The sequence below is a fragment of the Haliotis rubra genome, unplaced genomic scaffold (genome assembly GCF_003918875.1).
Source record: "Haliotis rubra isolate DU_JTF1 unplaced genomic scaffold, ASM391887v1 Scf1702, whole genome shotgun sequence".
NCBI lineage: Eukaryota > Metazoa > Mollusca > Gastropoda > Lepetellida > Haliotidae > Haliotis > Haliotis rubra.
In genome coordinates, this window is record NW_025765673.1 from 62052 (window position 1) to 78302 (window position 16251).

Here is a 16251-nt window from a genome sequence, read left to right on the forward strand (position 1 = left end):
TTGCTAACAGGGGTGAAGTTACAAAAGAAATTGTCAAGAAAGCTGTCCAGCAAGGATCAAAGTATGTATTTACATTATCCCAGTCTGGATGTGATTTAAATCTGAAGTATAGGAGTCACAACACAACAAGGACTCATACACACTCTGACATTAGTGACTTGAGAAGCAGAGTTATGTTAATGAATACAGATGTGAAAGAGAAAGGCAAAGCCAAAAAACAGGACAAGATCAAAGAAGATTTTGAAGTATTTAAGCAGTCTGTTGATGATGCCATGAATATTGTTTCAATTTTGACTGAACTCTGTCAGTCTGGTCATCCAGGGTATCCTGATAAATACACAGTGTCATTGAACATAATAGATCTGCAGCAATGTGCCACTGAATATGGCAATACACTAGTGAATTGGCAAAGTGCATTAAGAGATAGTAGAAACCAATATTATTGGCTCAACTTTTTTTATCCTGAACAATTGCGTCAAATTGAAAATCACTTAAAAGCAATACACAGTAAAGTGGATACAGAAATATCTGATCTTTTGTCCTTTACTGGTTATGACTTAAAACATTTATCAGGAGGAAATGACATATATTCCCACGTTCAGGAGGATATAGGACATGATGCCTTTGGACTGAAAAGTGTTGGAAAAACGTTAGAGATCTTGTTTCAAGGTAAAACAACAATGTTGACTCAATTTCCCGATACTAAATCTGGAAGGGTCGCTGACGCAGTTCAGGAAGGTGAATTATTTCTAGTGGGTTTGAATGATGATAGTGACCTTGCTGTACCAACTCTGTTAGCTTTGTACAAAAACACAACTAGATGTTTACCAATGTCAAGCCAAGTACTTTTCTGTCAAGAGGATACACTTTGGGAAGACATTGAACTTCTCATACGAAGGTGTCTAGGTGCAAAAAGGGAAAAGAAACCAAATCAGCTCTTCTCCATTGTCTGTGTTGAAAATCTGTCAAGTGAACTTCAATTTAGGCTCGTTGATATACTTGAAACAATGGAGGAAGAGTCTTACCTGCTGGCAATAATATGTAGAGGAAATGCTCATCACCCCTTTTTAGATCATTTTGGAGAAAATGTTCATCAAGTGCAGCCAATGTCACAATCAGCAATGGAAGAATGTCTTCAAACATTATGGCCAGATGTTGTCACTGTCTTATCAGATGTCCCAGGTCAAGGAAAATCAGAATATATCCAGCAACTGGCATGGTCAAAACAAAAGAGAGTCTGCTCATTGCATGTTAGTGGAGAAATGACCCCAAAAGAACTTGTGAAAAAGATGTCCGACCTTGATTTGACATCATCAGATCTGCTTCACATTGATATTGGAATGCTTTCTAAACCCAAGGACGTGGATCTGCTTCTCACTCAGTTGATAGTGCTAGGTTTTGTTTCCCATGGATCTGATCTAGTGAAACTCACAACAAAAACAATTTGTATTGAGGTAGCAAACACTATCAGTAACAGTCTTAGAAACTCATTAAATACAGTTTTGTGTTTCAGAAGAGAAGTGCTCAAATGGCGAAATTATGCTAATTTTTGTGTAAGCAATGAAACATGCAGCCCTTTGCAAGTTGTCTGTCACTACTTGCAAGCGTATGACTGTGGAAAACTGGACACCACTGACTTGTACTTTACCGGTGAAGCTGCATGCAGGCCCTTGCCACAGGAAAAGTGTACAGAAATGCTCAAGAAGTATTTTTCAAGTGGAACAGATATGTCCTTCACTCTCGTGAGAACATTTTTAAATGTGTTGTCGGATCAATTGAAAAAGTTTTCATGCAGTTACTTCTTCAGGACAACAAACATATCTGGAATGCTTGGTGGAGATGCACATTTAAAAGATGTTAAGAGTCAGTTGTTCAGGGCTCTCCTTGATGTGTCAAGGGAATTTGCTACAAGATCTGTTCATGCATGTCGGGAAGATCAGACAGCCAGTGTTCTAACAATGAGTCAATCTGCTGATATCAATCAGAGTGTGGAAAATCTAGTAGCTACTTCTGCTTCAGCTTCAGCAATGACAAAACGTGTAGAAGCCATGATACAGTGGGAGGAAAGTAATCATTTACTGATTGCATTTCACAATCAAGACATTCAAACACTTTCTGCTCTTTACAGGAACAAAAATTTGGTACCTGTACATGTGAAAACACTCTTTGAAACACAAGTGAAAGCTGCCATGCCTGAGTTCTCAAAACTAAGTCAAACAGAACTTCAAGATATGTTGCAACGAATTGCCAGATTCAAACCTGGAGCAACATCTGATAAGGTTAAGAATCACATGAGTTCGTCTTATGCTCTGACACCTGACAATCTATTGAAAATGATACTAATCATACTATGAACGAGGGCTCATGTTCCTGTCATCATCATGGGGGAAACTGGGTGTGGAAAAACAAGTTTGATCCGATATTTGTCTGTGATCTGTGGAGTAGATCTAAAGATACAGAACATACATGCCGGGATTGTAGAAGATGAGATTATTAGACGTGTTTTGGAAGTGAATGAAACAGCTTTGAACTCCTTGGATGACGTAGTTTGGCTGTTTCTAGATGAAATCAACACTTGCAACCACCTTGGTTTAATCAATGCAATTCTTTGCCATCACACATGCCATGGTATGAGGCTTGCTCCCAATCTTGTTGTCATGGCAGCATGTAATCCATACAAGATAAGAAGTGATCAGAGTATTTTCACTGCGGGACTTGAGACTAAAGTGCAAGCAGATGAAATGTCTAGACTGGTGTACAGGGTGAATCCTCTTCCAGAAAGTATGGTGGATTTTGTCTGGGATTATGGCAGTCTGAGTGACAGCGATGAAAAGGCATACATAAAGCGCATGATAACTGGCTGTGTTCAGCAGAGTTTAGAAAATTGTGTAGTTGAACTGTTGGTTATGTCTCAGAGCTTTATCCGTGACAGGGAACACTCAGGATCATGTGTTAGTCTTCGTGATGTGAGTAGATGTCGGAAGTTGATTGACTGGTTTAAAAAGACATTGAAAGAGAAGCAAAAATTAAAGGAGAAATGCTTTTCTTCAAGTATTCAGATGGAAAGGTCCTCTGTGGTCTTAGCATTAGCACATTCATACCACTCTCGGCTACCAGACACATGTAGCAGACAGACCTACAGACAACAAACTGCAAGGATCTTTGCTAAACATCTTGTCAGTACAACTGAGCATGACATCTTAACTATCATCCAAAGTGAACAACGAGACATTCTCAATAGAATGGAATTACCCCAAGGTACTGCTAAAAACACAGCTCTCCAGGAAAATGTATTTGTCATTTTGGTCTGTATCCTTAATCACATTCCTGTGTTTGTTGTAGGGAAACCTGGTTGTAGTAAATCTTTGTCTCTGCAGCTGATTAAGAGTAACTTGAGGGGGAAAGACTCAAAAGATCCATATTTCCAGCGTTTGCCTCAGTTGTTCTGTGTGTCATACCAAGGATCTGAATCATCTACCTCTGACGGTATCCTCAAGGTATTTGCTAAAGCTGAAAAATACAAAGAGAATGACAAAGACAACAGTGTTCTACCTGTTGTCATTTTGGATGAAATTGGACTTGCAGAGATGTCAAGATTTAATCCCCTAAAAGTTCTTCATAGTTTGTTAGAACCTGGGGAAACAGAGCTTCCAAATGTTGCTGTTGTTGGTATTTCCAACTGGGCTCTTGATGCAGCTAAGATGAATAGAGCTATCCATCTCTCAAGACCTGACATGGGCGCTGAAGAGCTATATCTTACAGGGATTTCTATCAGTGAGTCTAGTGTATCAGATAATCAGAAGAGAATGAGTCTGTCATCACTGCACCCATCAGAACACTGTGACAGAAAAATTAATGAAGATCTTGTTCAAGCAATTGCAAATGCTTATTTGCAGTACACAGGAGAACAGACATTTAAGAATTTCTATGGTCTTCGAGACTTCTATTCACTAGTGAAATATGTTTCAAAGGAATTCAGTGCCTTATCTGACCATGACTCTGTTGATTCAAGTGTCCAGTTAAAAATCATTACGAAAGGATTGCTGCGTAACTTTGGGGGACTGTCCAGTGAAATCCACTCTGTTCTGACAGTATACAGAAAGCATTTGGAGAAGTTGCTTTCTGTCAACTTCCCTGAGGTGGAAGACATTCCGTCAGTGTTAGAACTTGTAGCTGAAAACATCAATGATAAATCTGCACGTCATTTACTTTTGTCCACAAGAGGAGAATCTGCTTTGAGCATAATTGAAGATTTGCTAACTGAAAAGAACAGAAAGTTTGTGTCAATCCTTGGTAGTCATTTTGAAGAGGATTTAACAGATGACTACAATTATCGTATTTTGAGCAAGATCATACTGTGTATGGAGCAAGGGGTGGTACTGGTTTTGAAGGATTTGGAGAATATATATGGTAGTCTGTATGACATGCTCAACCAGAATTACACAATTGTAGGCTCAAAGAAGAATTGCCGCATTGCACTTGGAGCTTACAGCAACCCATTGTGTCATGTGCATGATGACTTCCGATGCATTGTGTTGGTAGAGGAAGACAAACTAGATCTATCAGACCCACCATTTTTGAACAGATTTGAAAAACAGTATATGAAACTGACTGAATTGCTGTCACAAACTGAAATGAAGGCAGTCTCAGTTTTAGAAGACTGGTTCAGTGAAATTGCAAGTATTCAAGGGCATACATTTACAAGGTGTGATGTTATTCCAATAGACAGCCCAGACATGGTTGCTTCACTTGTTCATTTTGTATATTCAAAACAGAACAATGAACCTGACTCCACTGATCATATGAACATGTGCAAAAGAATGATGCTGACAATGTGTTCTCCAGAATCAGTAGTGCGAATGAATTTGAGTGAACTTCAAAAGAAAGACCCTAATGAAGTACAAGAACTGCAGGACATGTTCTTTCATTTGCCTGTTCACTATGGTTTGGCACACTTTTTCTGAATGCAAGACTTGAAGACAGTGAATGTTGTTTAAAGGAAATAATCTTTACTCACAGCAATCTTCACACAAATGTTAGTGCATGTGTGGAGATGAGTACAGCTGTTATTCAAAGTGAAAAGCTTGGTGCTTTCAAATCTGAAAAGCAACTTTGTACCAGAATAGGGAGTTTTTGGAGTGACCCTTCCAAGACATGGCTTGTTATTCAGTGCTCAGCAAGTACAGATCAGGAAAATATTCTCTTGATGAAATCTGTTGTAGACCGAGAACAGGCTGATTTCATATCCAAAAAAAGACCCAAAGACGCAAAACATGTCATGATTGTTATGCACATGGACAGAAATGACTCTGAAAACACTCTTAGTTTTGTAAACTTTTTGAGTGGATGGAATATGACATTCATAGATAGCCTTGACAATAGGGAGATCTCTCTTCAAGACTTACTGCATAAAAGGAAGATACATCTTATTCATGACAGACGCCCAATAACCTCCTTTTTGAAGCAGCATCTCTTTTGGGCATTCACCCTACTTGACTATCATGACATACCAAGGAGTTTGGAGAGTCTTAAGGATGTAGTTGATGCCACAGTGAGTGATTCAAAATTGATGATATTCCTGGAGGAATTGGTGTCTTCCACTTTAGAGGAACAATTATATGCAGATGAATCTCAGTGCTGGCAACTTGATGTAGCATGTGATAGACTAAAGCTCTACAATTTTCTTACCCTACATGATGCTCTTGAACATGAAGTTTCAACATGTATAAAACATCCATTAGCAGCCCTTGTTTACAAAATTGAAGCTGCAAGTGCTTGGGATTCTGTGACTTTGTGGTGCAATACTGAAGACAAAGACAGAAAAAGAGAGGTCTGGTTAAACCTCACACGTGATAAAACTATGATTGATACTGAATCAGTTCCACCACCAGAAGGTCCTGAGTGTTACGTCATTCTGGACAGTGTACTTTCGCTCAGGTGCCCCTTCAGCAAAGTGTTCATTGATCAGATAGAAACTTTGAAAGAACCTTTCATGGATGCCTTCAGAACTGAATATTCAGACTTTGATGTTGATGAAGTTAATGAAGAAATCAAGGATACATTGACAATGCGATTCCAGCCCACAGTGAGACAGGCAGCAATGGACATGTTTGAAAATACTTACTCTGAAAACCAGTTTACTGACTACTTTCATGACTTTTGTAATGTCATCTTCTCAGGAATCAAACTGCAAATGACAGAAAAGCAGAGAGAAAAGGCATCAGAGAGGTCAATCTTGTCACGATTTACAAGAAAACGATATTCATTTGAATATGATGTATGCAGTTTGCATATCACATGTTGGTTGTATGGCCCAGTCATCGAATCAGAGGTCAAACTAATTGATGTGTGCCTTGACCTAACAGAGACAGAAATGGCTGACTTTCTGCAAAGCAGTAACCTCTCTATTAATGCAACTTTATCTGATTCACAGAAACAAGCAAATGAAGGTTTGAAAGAAGTATCTTCAGGTAGCTCAGAGGAACATGGTGCATTGGACAAGTATGTCCAAGATGAGGATGCAGAAGAACAACTAGATGCTGAGCGCACAAGCAGTGTGGTGGATGTAATGGACATAGAGTTAGAATCTGAAACAGAAAGTGAAGATGAAATCTGTTACCAGAGGGAAGACTATTTGAAGCCACCAACTCCTGATGAAATACAAAATGAAGACAAACCAACTTCTGATGAAGATGAAAGTGAAATGATCAAAGACAAACTGTCAAATGTAGATGAACAACCATGTGCAGATGACTGTGAAGATGTTAACACTGCCATAGTGAGTTTTGCCTGCCAAGAGTTGATCCCTACAGAAAAGCTCTTGTCAAGACTTGATTTAGAAAAATGGATAAATGGGGTTAATCTGGTTTTATCTCATGCAGGACAAGTGTCACAGTCAAAAGTCTTCCTATCACTAAGAATGTGCAGTGACTTCACATATGTTGTCTTGGTTCCATTCAAGTTACCAATGAGTTACCTCCACAGATTTGGCCAAGCACTGAAATCTGATACACTTGAAAGTAGGACTGTCTTTAATATAGTTTGTGAGTTAGCTGAGGAACTGTTAAAAACAGGATCAGTACCTTGCAGTGTTCTACAGCATTTCTTTTCTATTTATATCAGCAACTGCTTGGCTGCAGACACAGAAAACTCTTTGCTGGATTGGACATTCGAATCTTTGCAGAATCTATCAATATTTGAGTCTTCACTTGACTACATTGGACCAACAATCTTTCAGACTATGTTGATTGAAATCGAATCAGATATTCTTGGGGAGGAAAATGTAGTTGAGGAGTCACCTGTATTACAGTGTTTGGAGGATTGCATTGATACTTTCAAAGGCAATGGGGAACCTGATTCTGAGTTAGCTTGTCTCCTGCTTGATGTTCTGCAAACAAACTTTTGTCCCCAGAGCTTTCCCTTAGACAGCGACACACTAGAGAAAGTGTTAAAGTGTGACAAAATCTTTAAATCAGATGGATTAACCTTACATCATTTATTTGCACTGGCCTACCTGAAAAACTTTTTGATACATCTTGCCTCTGAGTTGAACAAAAATATGGCAATGGATGTACACATCATTCAAAAGGTTCATGGGATTTTCAGCTGTGATGAATCTGATACTGATTCACTTAAAACATGAGAACAAAGTCCTACAAACTTTCCTTTTGAAAGTCATTACTCAGGACCCAGCCCTAAAGAAATTGGATGAAGTTGTCAGTGAGTATTCATCAGAGTGGCCGTTTGTCAGTGAATTTCAAATGAAAGATGAACATAGATTCTTAGCTTTAGAACTGTGTCCCATGGAAATGACCTATCAGGATGTCTATACTCGGATTCATGACGCATATGATTTATTACCCAAAGACAGCACACAACTAAAGAAAATACTTCAAAGCATAAAATCCAATCCTGAAATTGTGTATGGTGTCTTTGCTATTGCTCTTCAGAAAATCTATGTTGTTCAGAGTGTACGAAGAATTACTGATACAGAAAGAAACGAGAAAGTGAAAGAATTCTTGAAAGAATGTCATGTCAGATTGTTTGACAATCAACGACAAATGTTCACAAACTTGTGTACAATGGAGGATTTTGCATTTCTGTTGTTACAGACCAATCCAAATAAATCAGCAGAAGACCACCATTTGTCAATGTGCATTTTTGCACTTGATATGCGCTGTCCTTGCCTTTAATTCAAATTATGGAGCAGTCAGTCAAAAAAGTCCATTTTGGCTGAGGTGTATACAAGCTCCAAAAGATTTACAAAAGATCTATCTTCCAGGATGTGGTTATAAAGAAGGAGACTTGCACTGCTATACATTAGCCCCATTGGTCACAAAGAAGACAAAGTATGCCAGATCTAACTGTTCATGTAAAAGTGTTACAATCCATGATGTGACCATAGAAGACCATCAGTGCAGCATATGCGAAAAACCTCTGCAAGACAGTGATTTGTGTCGTATTTCAGCCATGGATAGTACAGGTCATGACAGACAAGGGTACATATTTGTTGATATTGGATGCCTGAAAAGTGAATATGTATCTGTGGGAAGTCTGTCTCCTGCTTCATTCCGGGTCCTCCAGTTATTTGTACATGGCTGTTATTGTGCATCACTTGCTTTAAAGTTTACAACTAAGGAAGAACTTTCAAAAGCAATGCACTTGCCAGAATCTGTTGATCCTTCAAGCTACATTGAAAATCATCTTCATGTGCACTGGTGTGCTTTGAAACGTTTGACTGCACTTGGTGATTCTCAACTGTCAAAACTGTTGAACTTTATCATCAAGGATTGCATGCCCCTCATTGCTAGACATAATGTTCAGTTTCATAGCAGAGATGAACGTGAATCATACGAGAAGGAATTTACCACATGTATTGATAAGATCATGGAGAAACGGTTCCAAATTGTTCAGGATGAAACAAAACAATACCATGCTAGACATTCTGACAGCACTGCTTCGAGGCATGAATTACTCTTGGCTGAAATACCTTGGGATGAAGACAGATTGGCAAAACTTCCAAAATTAATGAGAGATCATATAATTCCCACCACAGAGAACTTGCAAAGGGAATTTCACATTCTGAAGCAAGTGCATGAATTTCCCATGATGGCATTGCTGTTTGATAGACTGAAACACATATCACTTCTACAGCATTTGATCCCAATTGTACAGTGGCATAAGTGTGTCATTAGATTTGGTAGTCACAAGCTGACAAGAATGAGCTGCAGGACTGTGACAGTTCAAGATTTCATTCATGCACCTCAACAGCAGCTCCTGCATGCAGATAGCAAGAAAGCAGAGTTGCAGAAGAAATTTGACACGTTCATGAAGTCTTGGAATACATTGAAAGATCATCATGATGATCTGAAGACTTACAATCAACATTTGCCAGAATTAAAGAGAATTCATCAAACCATCTTACTTCAAGATTGTTTAATGATGACAAAACAGTCTCCTATGATGCAGTTACTGTTGGCATTGCAAGCTATCCAGAATGACTTTCTGTCAGACGCAGCAGCTTTGTGTTTGTCTACAAATAGCTTATCTGTAAGCTTTCTCAAAGCGTCACCTGGGGTTGCAGTTGTACCTGAAGTGCAACTGCAACACCTCAATTCAAACAGGTTATACCAGTGCCAGATTTGACAAGTACTCTTAAATTCTCACAGGTAAGCACAAAATTTGGGCATGGCAGAGAAAGACACTATGACATGTACCAAATTGAAACACAGGTTGTTGATGATGTGTGTGTACTGAGCAAGCCAGTGATCAAAATTGGATCAAGTTTTCCATTGATAAACTTTGCTGGTGAATCATTGCATAAAACAGATGAATTGTTTGAAAGTGTTTCCAAGGACTGTTGGTCATGATCCTGTTGACAAAGATTTGAAGAATTCCATTCTTCAAGTGAAAGAAAAAAAGTCCATCAAATATGCAAAATACTTTTAGATTATTTGCAAATGACATTTAGTTTACTGAACAGAACCCCAGTATCTGGCAGTGACAAAGTCAGTACTTGAGTGAATTCCTACAAACATGGCAGTCCTTGTTCCCAAACAGAGTAAAGGAAGTGGATGGATTATGTAGTAGAATTAGACTATGTCAAATCATTTCTGTGTATGAATTCACAGAAGATATTGTGGCTGATGTCATTTTTGATGGCCTCGAAGAAAAATACAGGAGTGAACTACCAGAAGAATGTTTAAAGCAGTTGAGTGCATTGGTCAAGTGCTCTGGTTTCAAATTTCAAGAAGCTTTAATGTCTGCTTTGAAGAAGATTGTATTTCGGTATATCCAGTCAGGATTTGCCAGCCAAGATGAGAAACTGGCGCCCTTACTCATGGAGAAAACTCTGTGGCCGCAGGGAGTTTATGAAGATGCAGTTGCTAAAAGTAGAAATGCAGATGCTGGACTACTTCATGATGCGCACTACATTGAACACATTCACTGTACCATTGTCTTCATCGCTGAAAGTGTTCAGGTAAGTACAAGTGCAACACTGATTTAATATGTTATTGCCTTAAGTTTTCTTAGTTGACGTTATCTAATATTCTTTAAGGAAGGAAATGCCTCTGCATGTATTTTGATAGGATAACTTCAAGACTGTCTCTGTGGTGATTTCAGTCAGTGGTCTTCTTAATGAATTTTGAGTTACAGTTGTCCATTTGCCTGTCTATTCAACATAATCCTCAGTCGAGTCAACATATGCCTGCCTGTGATATCAGATCAATGGGATACGATTATACATGCTCCATGAATGGAGACCAGCCTCATGGAGACGATTATGCTCTGAGTGAAAATGTTAACACCAGTGGCATTTTTCAAGTCACATCTGTGTGTAGTGGCAGACACAAAGTGATGATGTCTTGCTGCCCATGACTGCACATCCTCTGTCCATTCACCATGATGCCAAATATTTATAAGCCAGGGTTATATGTCTATTTTGAATACATATTGCAAAATAAACAACAAGAGAAACATGTGAGGGAGTGCACATTAGCAAAGATAAAACATATTCATGTGATTGCCATTTTGGGGTTATCACATAACAAAATCACAGACAATGATATAAAACAGTGATTTTAAAATGCTTACCCCAACCGGAAATACTATTAATATTTTCAAGTTTGTTCTCCTCAGCTCCATCACTGACATCGCTGTGTATGGTTTTAATAAACTCCTTCCATGTGAAAATTTCCTGTGTCGATCAAGTACTAATCTTTTTGATCACAATATGTCAGGTTTTGAGTCCACTGAACCTACTTCAATTTACAAATATCCCGTTAACACATCATTTTAGATCACTTGTCATATAACCTACAGTTTAATTTTGCAAAGGGTTATTAATTAGTACATGATAGTTGTTATTTATTACACTTACAACTGTCTTGAGGTATTAAATCAAATTTCATTCTGTGTTACCAGGAGCTGAAAATGAAGGAGGAGAAGAGATCATCACTGTTTCATCCTGTTCCAAAGCAGATGGAGAAGAAACAACAGCGTAGAAAAAAGCAGTGGGCTTTTCGGAAGAAGTAATAAAGACTTGGTAGATCCTACCTTTGACAATCTTACTGGCAAACAAGGATAAGTTGGACCCGGCACAGAGAACACATTTACAAGTAGTAGGTGGTGCACGGCAATGAGCAAACCCATTTGGTTTGTGAAAGGTAGTGCAGATGTAGGTTAGTGCACGTGCAGTGCATGAGGATGAAATTGATTCCACGCGTAGCTGCACACACCTTGCTCATAAGACTCTCACATGGTCGGTGTAGCAAGTCGGACAACCTGGGGCCCCTTCAATCACAAGCTTGCAGTAGGCGGCACTCATACATGCTGATACGGGTCAATTAACGTATCGCCACCTGTCAATCAAACAAATGACATGACCAATGAGAAACGTCAGATTATTCAATCCGCATCGCGTTGCCGTCAGCTGACAGCTGACCACCATTTTGTCTGACATCAGCGGTCTGGCGGACTTTTCAAAAATAAATCGACGTTTACAGTAAACGTTTTGATCATGGTGAAAAGGTGTAGCTGGGGTACCTGCAACTCGGACACGCGGTACCCGGAACGACTTGCTGGTGGTATCTGCTTTATTCCATTTCCCAAGCCTGCCAGAAATTTTTGACAAATGTCAGCGATGGATGCGTTTGTGTGGTAAGCCCCAAGTATCAACTGAACATGGTTATGCCATTGACCACAGCCGAGGAAAAACATTTCTTCGGTATGTACAAAAGGTATGGAAACTAAAAATTGAATAACACCTTAACCAATGTTGAAGTTAATGTAAATTTAGAAATCTTTGACTTGGTAGGCTTTCAGTGCTTTTATTTGTTATATAACCGAGTTACACCGATTTTCACTGATTTAGTTACTAATGTTTCACGGCGTGGTATGTCAAGGACAGGCGATGTCTGTTTTGAGCATCACGATTTCAGACTACATCCATGTTGTTTTTAAATTAGTTTCTGTCGACTAATAAATGCGACTTATTTACAGCACTTTGTTGATAGAAAACCCTCCAAGACATTTCGGACCCTGCGTCTGCATTACCTCATGAACAAAATGAAAATCCAAAGACAGTAAGACCACGACCCAAACCACGCTTGCCATTTATGGGCGACAGAAAAAGGAAAGTTCTTCTTGAAACACACAGGTAAAACATTGTTGCCTTTATACTTACTGCTCACAAAACACAACAAAAACATTGAAACATAATAATCAAACACATCCTTGTTTATTCTGAGAGTATCACAGAAAGTTAGTAAAGGTAATGTCACACATTTAGATCCTTTGTAGTTCTGAAAAGACAGAAGTATCACATGCATCACAAGATCACAATCATACTCAAGTTCTGTTCATATAAGCATGATGAAGGGACTGATATCACCTGCAACAGGTGCATATTGACATAAAACCTAATTGCTCCAGACAAAACTGTGTTTCACCCAGGTCCCATAATATTGAGTGATAAGACACAATAACTCTGAAGGATCCAAAGTATTCATTACAATCCATCATAAATATTAATACATCAACATGGACGTTGCTGTAACCACTGAGATCATCCCGACAGTGGTTCTTTTAAATATGTTTAAATACAACATTAATTTACATATTTATAGATGTTTTTTTTACATGGCATGGCCAGACACAGCCATTAGTCTCCTATCAGAGATTGCCAATATTTCATACAGAAAAGATGACTTCTCAAATATAGAGATAATGTATGAATCAGATGGTCCAATATCCACATACAACTAGTCCATTCATACTTGTCATTTCTCTGGCCCGGGCACAGTGTTTCAGAATATATTCTTTATCCTTCATCAGCTGGAGAGCGAATAAAACTAGGAAGCAGATGGCAATGTACATATGAAAGAACAACAGTCATATGATGTCAACTGTGGGCACTTAACAAGTGAAGCCAAAAGTTATTTATAAAGCTGAATTGTAATAGCAATAAACACATATATTAGAAAAGTTAATCCAGGCATAAATAGTCCTGATAGGTAATCAAGAAGTTATAGGAAATAGACAAAGATGGTAACCATTTAAAGGCTGTAATACATTTGAGGTTCAGGTATAAAGATAATTTGGTCTTCATCTTCTTTTCAGTTGTAATCATGGTACAGATATTTCTGATTCACCAAATCAGATGGATATGGAACATCGAGGAGCCTACAACCATGCAGCAGGAATCTGATATTCTTGTCCAACAAAGTGACACCATGGGTAATTTTTTATGAAGTTTGTTTCCTTGCAAAGTATGGTTTGAAGTGATTGACATATGTTTGTGACAGAGTTTCAAGCAGAGTCCTGAAGGTATTCCTGTCTGGATATATCCGTTCAATGTTAAAGTCTTGTCTGGTGTAGGTTACAAAGTAAAGCAAAATGGTGCCCCAGTTACAAGTAGTTGGCCCTGTACCTGATACCAATGCCTATCACCTCTCTTCAAGTTGTAATATTTTTCCTTCTTTTTCAAAAAGAAACCAGTCTTACAGGAGGCTTCATTAATGGTCAAGTCCCTTACAGCATAAGGACACTTAATTTCCACAATACCAGAAACAGAAGTGTCACACACTATAGCATCAGGGGTGGCTCCTATAAATGGAATAGATGGGTTTACAACAAAGCCAATGTCATGAAGATGATTTTGAGTTTTTTTCATGTACATTTGTTTAGCTATTTTCTCATTAGAATTCCCATAAGTTGTTGGATTGGAGGAAAATTTCTCTTTGTCAAAGGTGTTTCTGATAAATGTGTCATTGATTTGTTTTTTCTTGAAGTCATGAGCAGACCAAAGTTTGAAGCAGTAATTAAGCCCTTTCCTTGCTTTTGTACCACAAATCAGACTTGCTTTGAGATCTTGTATTTTTTCTAAATTATGGGACTGAGTCAACTGAAAGTTCTAAATCTTTCCTCTGATGTTTTAAAGTTGCAATTGAATCCAGTTCGGGCAAGTTGTCATCTTTTGGAAATGTGACATCTCCGCACCTGTCCTCCATCTTTGGAACCACTATTGGTCTAATTAAGGGTGCCTGTAAAGAGAAGAAGCCTGTTTATTCACATTTAGTTTTATACAAGGGAGGTAATAAGGCTGTTTTTCTTCTTAAATCTCAAATTGAAACAAGTATGTTGTGGGTGCTATGTGTTCATTCTTAACTTATTCTTCTGAGTGCAAAGCATTTTTAAACATTACAACAAGTCAGATTGATAATAGGTAAGTCTGTTTCAGGCCTAATAATGAGTTTGGTGCCCTAAACTAGCCAGATCATTTCTTCCCTGTAGAATGTATTATTGCTTGAAACAGCTGTAATTGCTTTACAGGTCCTCTGCCACTGGATATGCTGGCTCCAGCTGCAGAGAACAAGCAACTCAAAGAAGATATGGCCAAACTGATCCTAGAAAAGGAGGAGCTCATGCGAGCCCAGCAGATCAACACCAAAATTAGTGCTAAAAATGTTAAGCATGATGTGTATTCTTTTTGTAAAAATATAGAGAATAAAGATTACAAGTATTACACAGGATTTCCCTACGAACAGTTTCAGAAAATATTTAAATTTGTTGTCCCTGGCAATGCTGATGATGAACCTTTTCAATTTACCAGAACAGTTAGCAGTTTGAAGTGTATGGGTCTTGAAGACCAGCTTTTGCTTGTTCTGATTAAACTTAGACAGAATTTTGATTTTAAACATCTCTCAAAGTTGTTTCTGATATCACCCCAAGATTGCAGTACTGCGTTTTCAAATTGGATAAATTACTTATATTACAGGTTTGGATCTGTGTCAATTTGGCCTCACCGTGATGTTTTTGCAGCAACATATGCCTTCAAAATTTAGCCAGGAATTTCAAACACTTTTAGTATCATTGATGGAACAGAAATAAAAATTCAGGAGACCCTCTTCACTGACAAGGCAAAGTCAAGCATATTCAGATTACAAATCAAGTACTACCCTGAAAGGTCTCATTGGTGTGGACCCAAGAGGTTCAATTACATTCATATCAATGCTGTTTTCTGGGGCGATATCAGACAAGAATTAACTGAAAAAAGTGGTTATCTGTCCCTCCTCAGAGAAATGGTTAAGTGTGGGAAACTTAAAGTGGGAGATGGTCTGATGGCAGACAAGGGCTTTAATATTGAAAAGGAAATAAGGGCCACTGGATTACGCCTCAACATTCCCCCTTTTGCACCAGGTATAAGTCAGATGTGTGTGTCTGATGTGGCAGAAACAGTGAAAATTGCAACACACAGAGTGGTGGTCGAAAATGCCATTGGAAGGGTAAAAAAATTCAAAATTGTTGGTAAAAAAATTGCATTTAAGTTTGTTTTCCTCAGTAAATCAAATTTGGTTTGTGTGCTGTTTCTTGACCAATTTTATGCCATATTTAATTCAAGATAAAGATTAATTACTTGATGTCCAAGAGTTGATCCAACAACCTGAGGACCTATTGGTGTGTGTCAACTGTCTGACTGGTGCTGGTACATGTATCTGTCAGGTATGAAATAGGAATCTCTTCATACTGTGCAGCAGAGACATGTAAGACTCCTGTATTTGAACTTTCCTGCAAGTACAAAAAGTATTAGTCACAAATATTGTATTTGTGTATGTTAAAACTTGCAATGTCAATGAATATTTTGTATGCGTGCTCTTGTTCCTTGTTCACTTAACTGAACTGTAATATTTATGCAAACAACTGCTCAATAGTCATCTGATATTGCTTTCTAAACTGTGATGAGTATTTTCT

The 16251-nt window shown here is 38.3% G+C and overlaps 1 protein-coding gene across 1 annotated transcript; it reads left to right on the plus strand.

Moving 5' to 3' along the window:
* The first annotated feature begins 9985 nt into the window (after nucleotides 1–9985).
* LOC124272567 lies at nucleotides 9986–11535 on the plus strand. The gene is made up of 2 exons (XM_046707776.1): nucleotides 9986–10480; nucleotides 11425–11535. Exons 1-2 carry the CDS (start codon nucleotides 10259–10261, stop codon nucleotides 11533–11535), a joined length of 333 nt encoding a protein of 110 aa, XP_046563732.1. The 5' UTR covers nucleotides 9986–10258.
* The last annotated feature ends 4716 nt before the right edge of the window (nucleotides 11536–16251 follow it).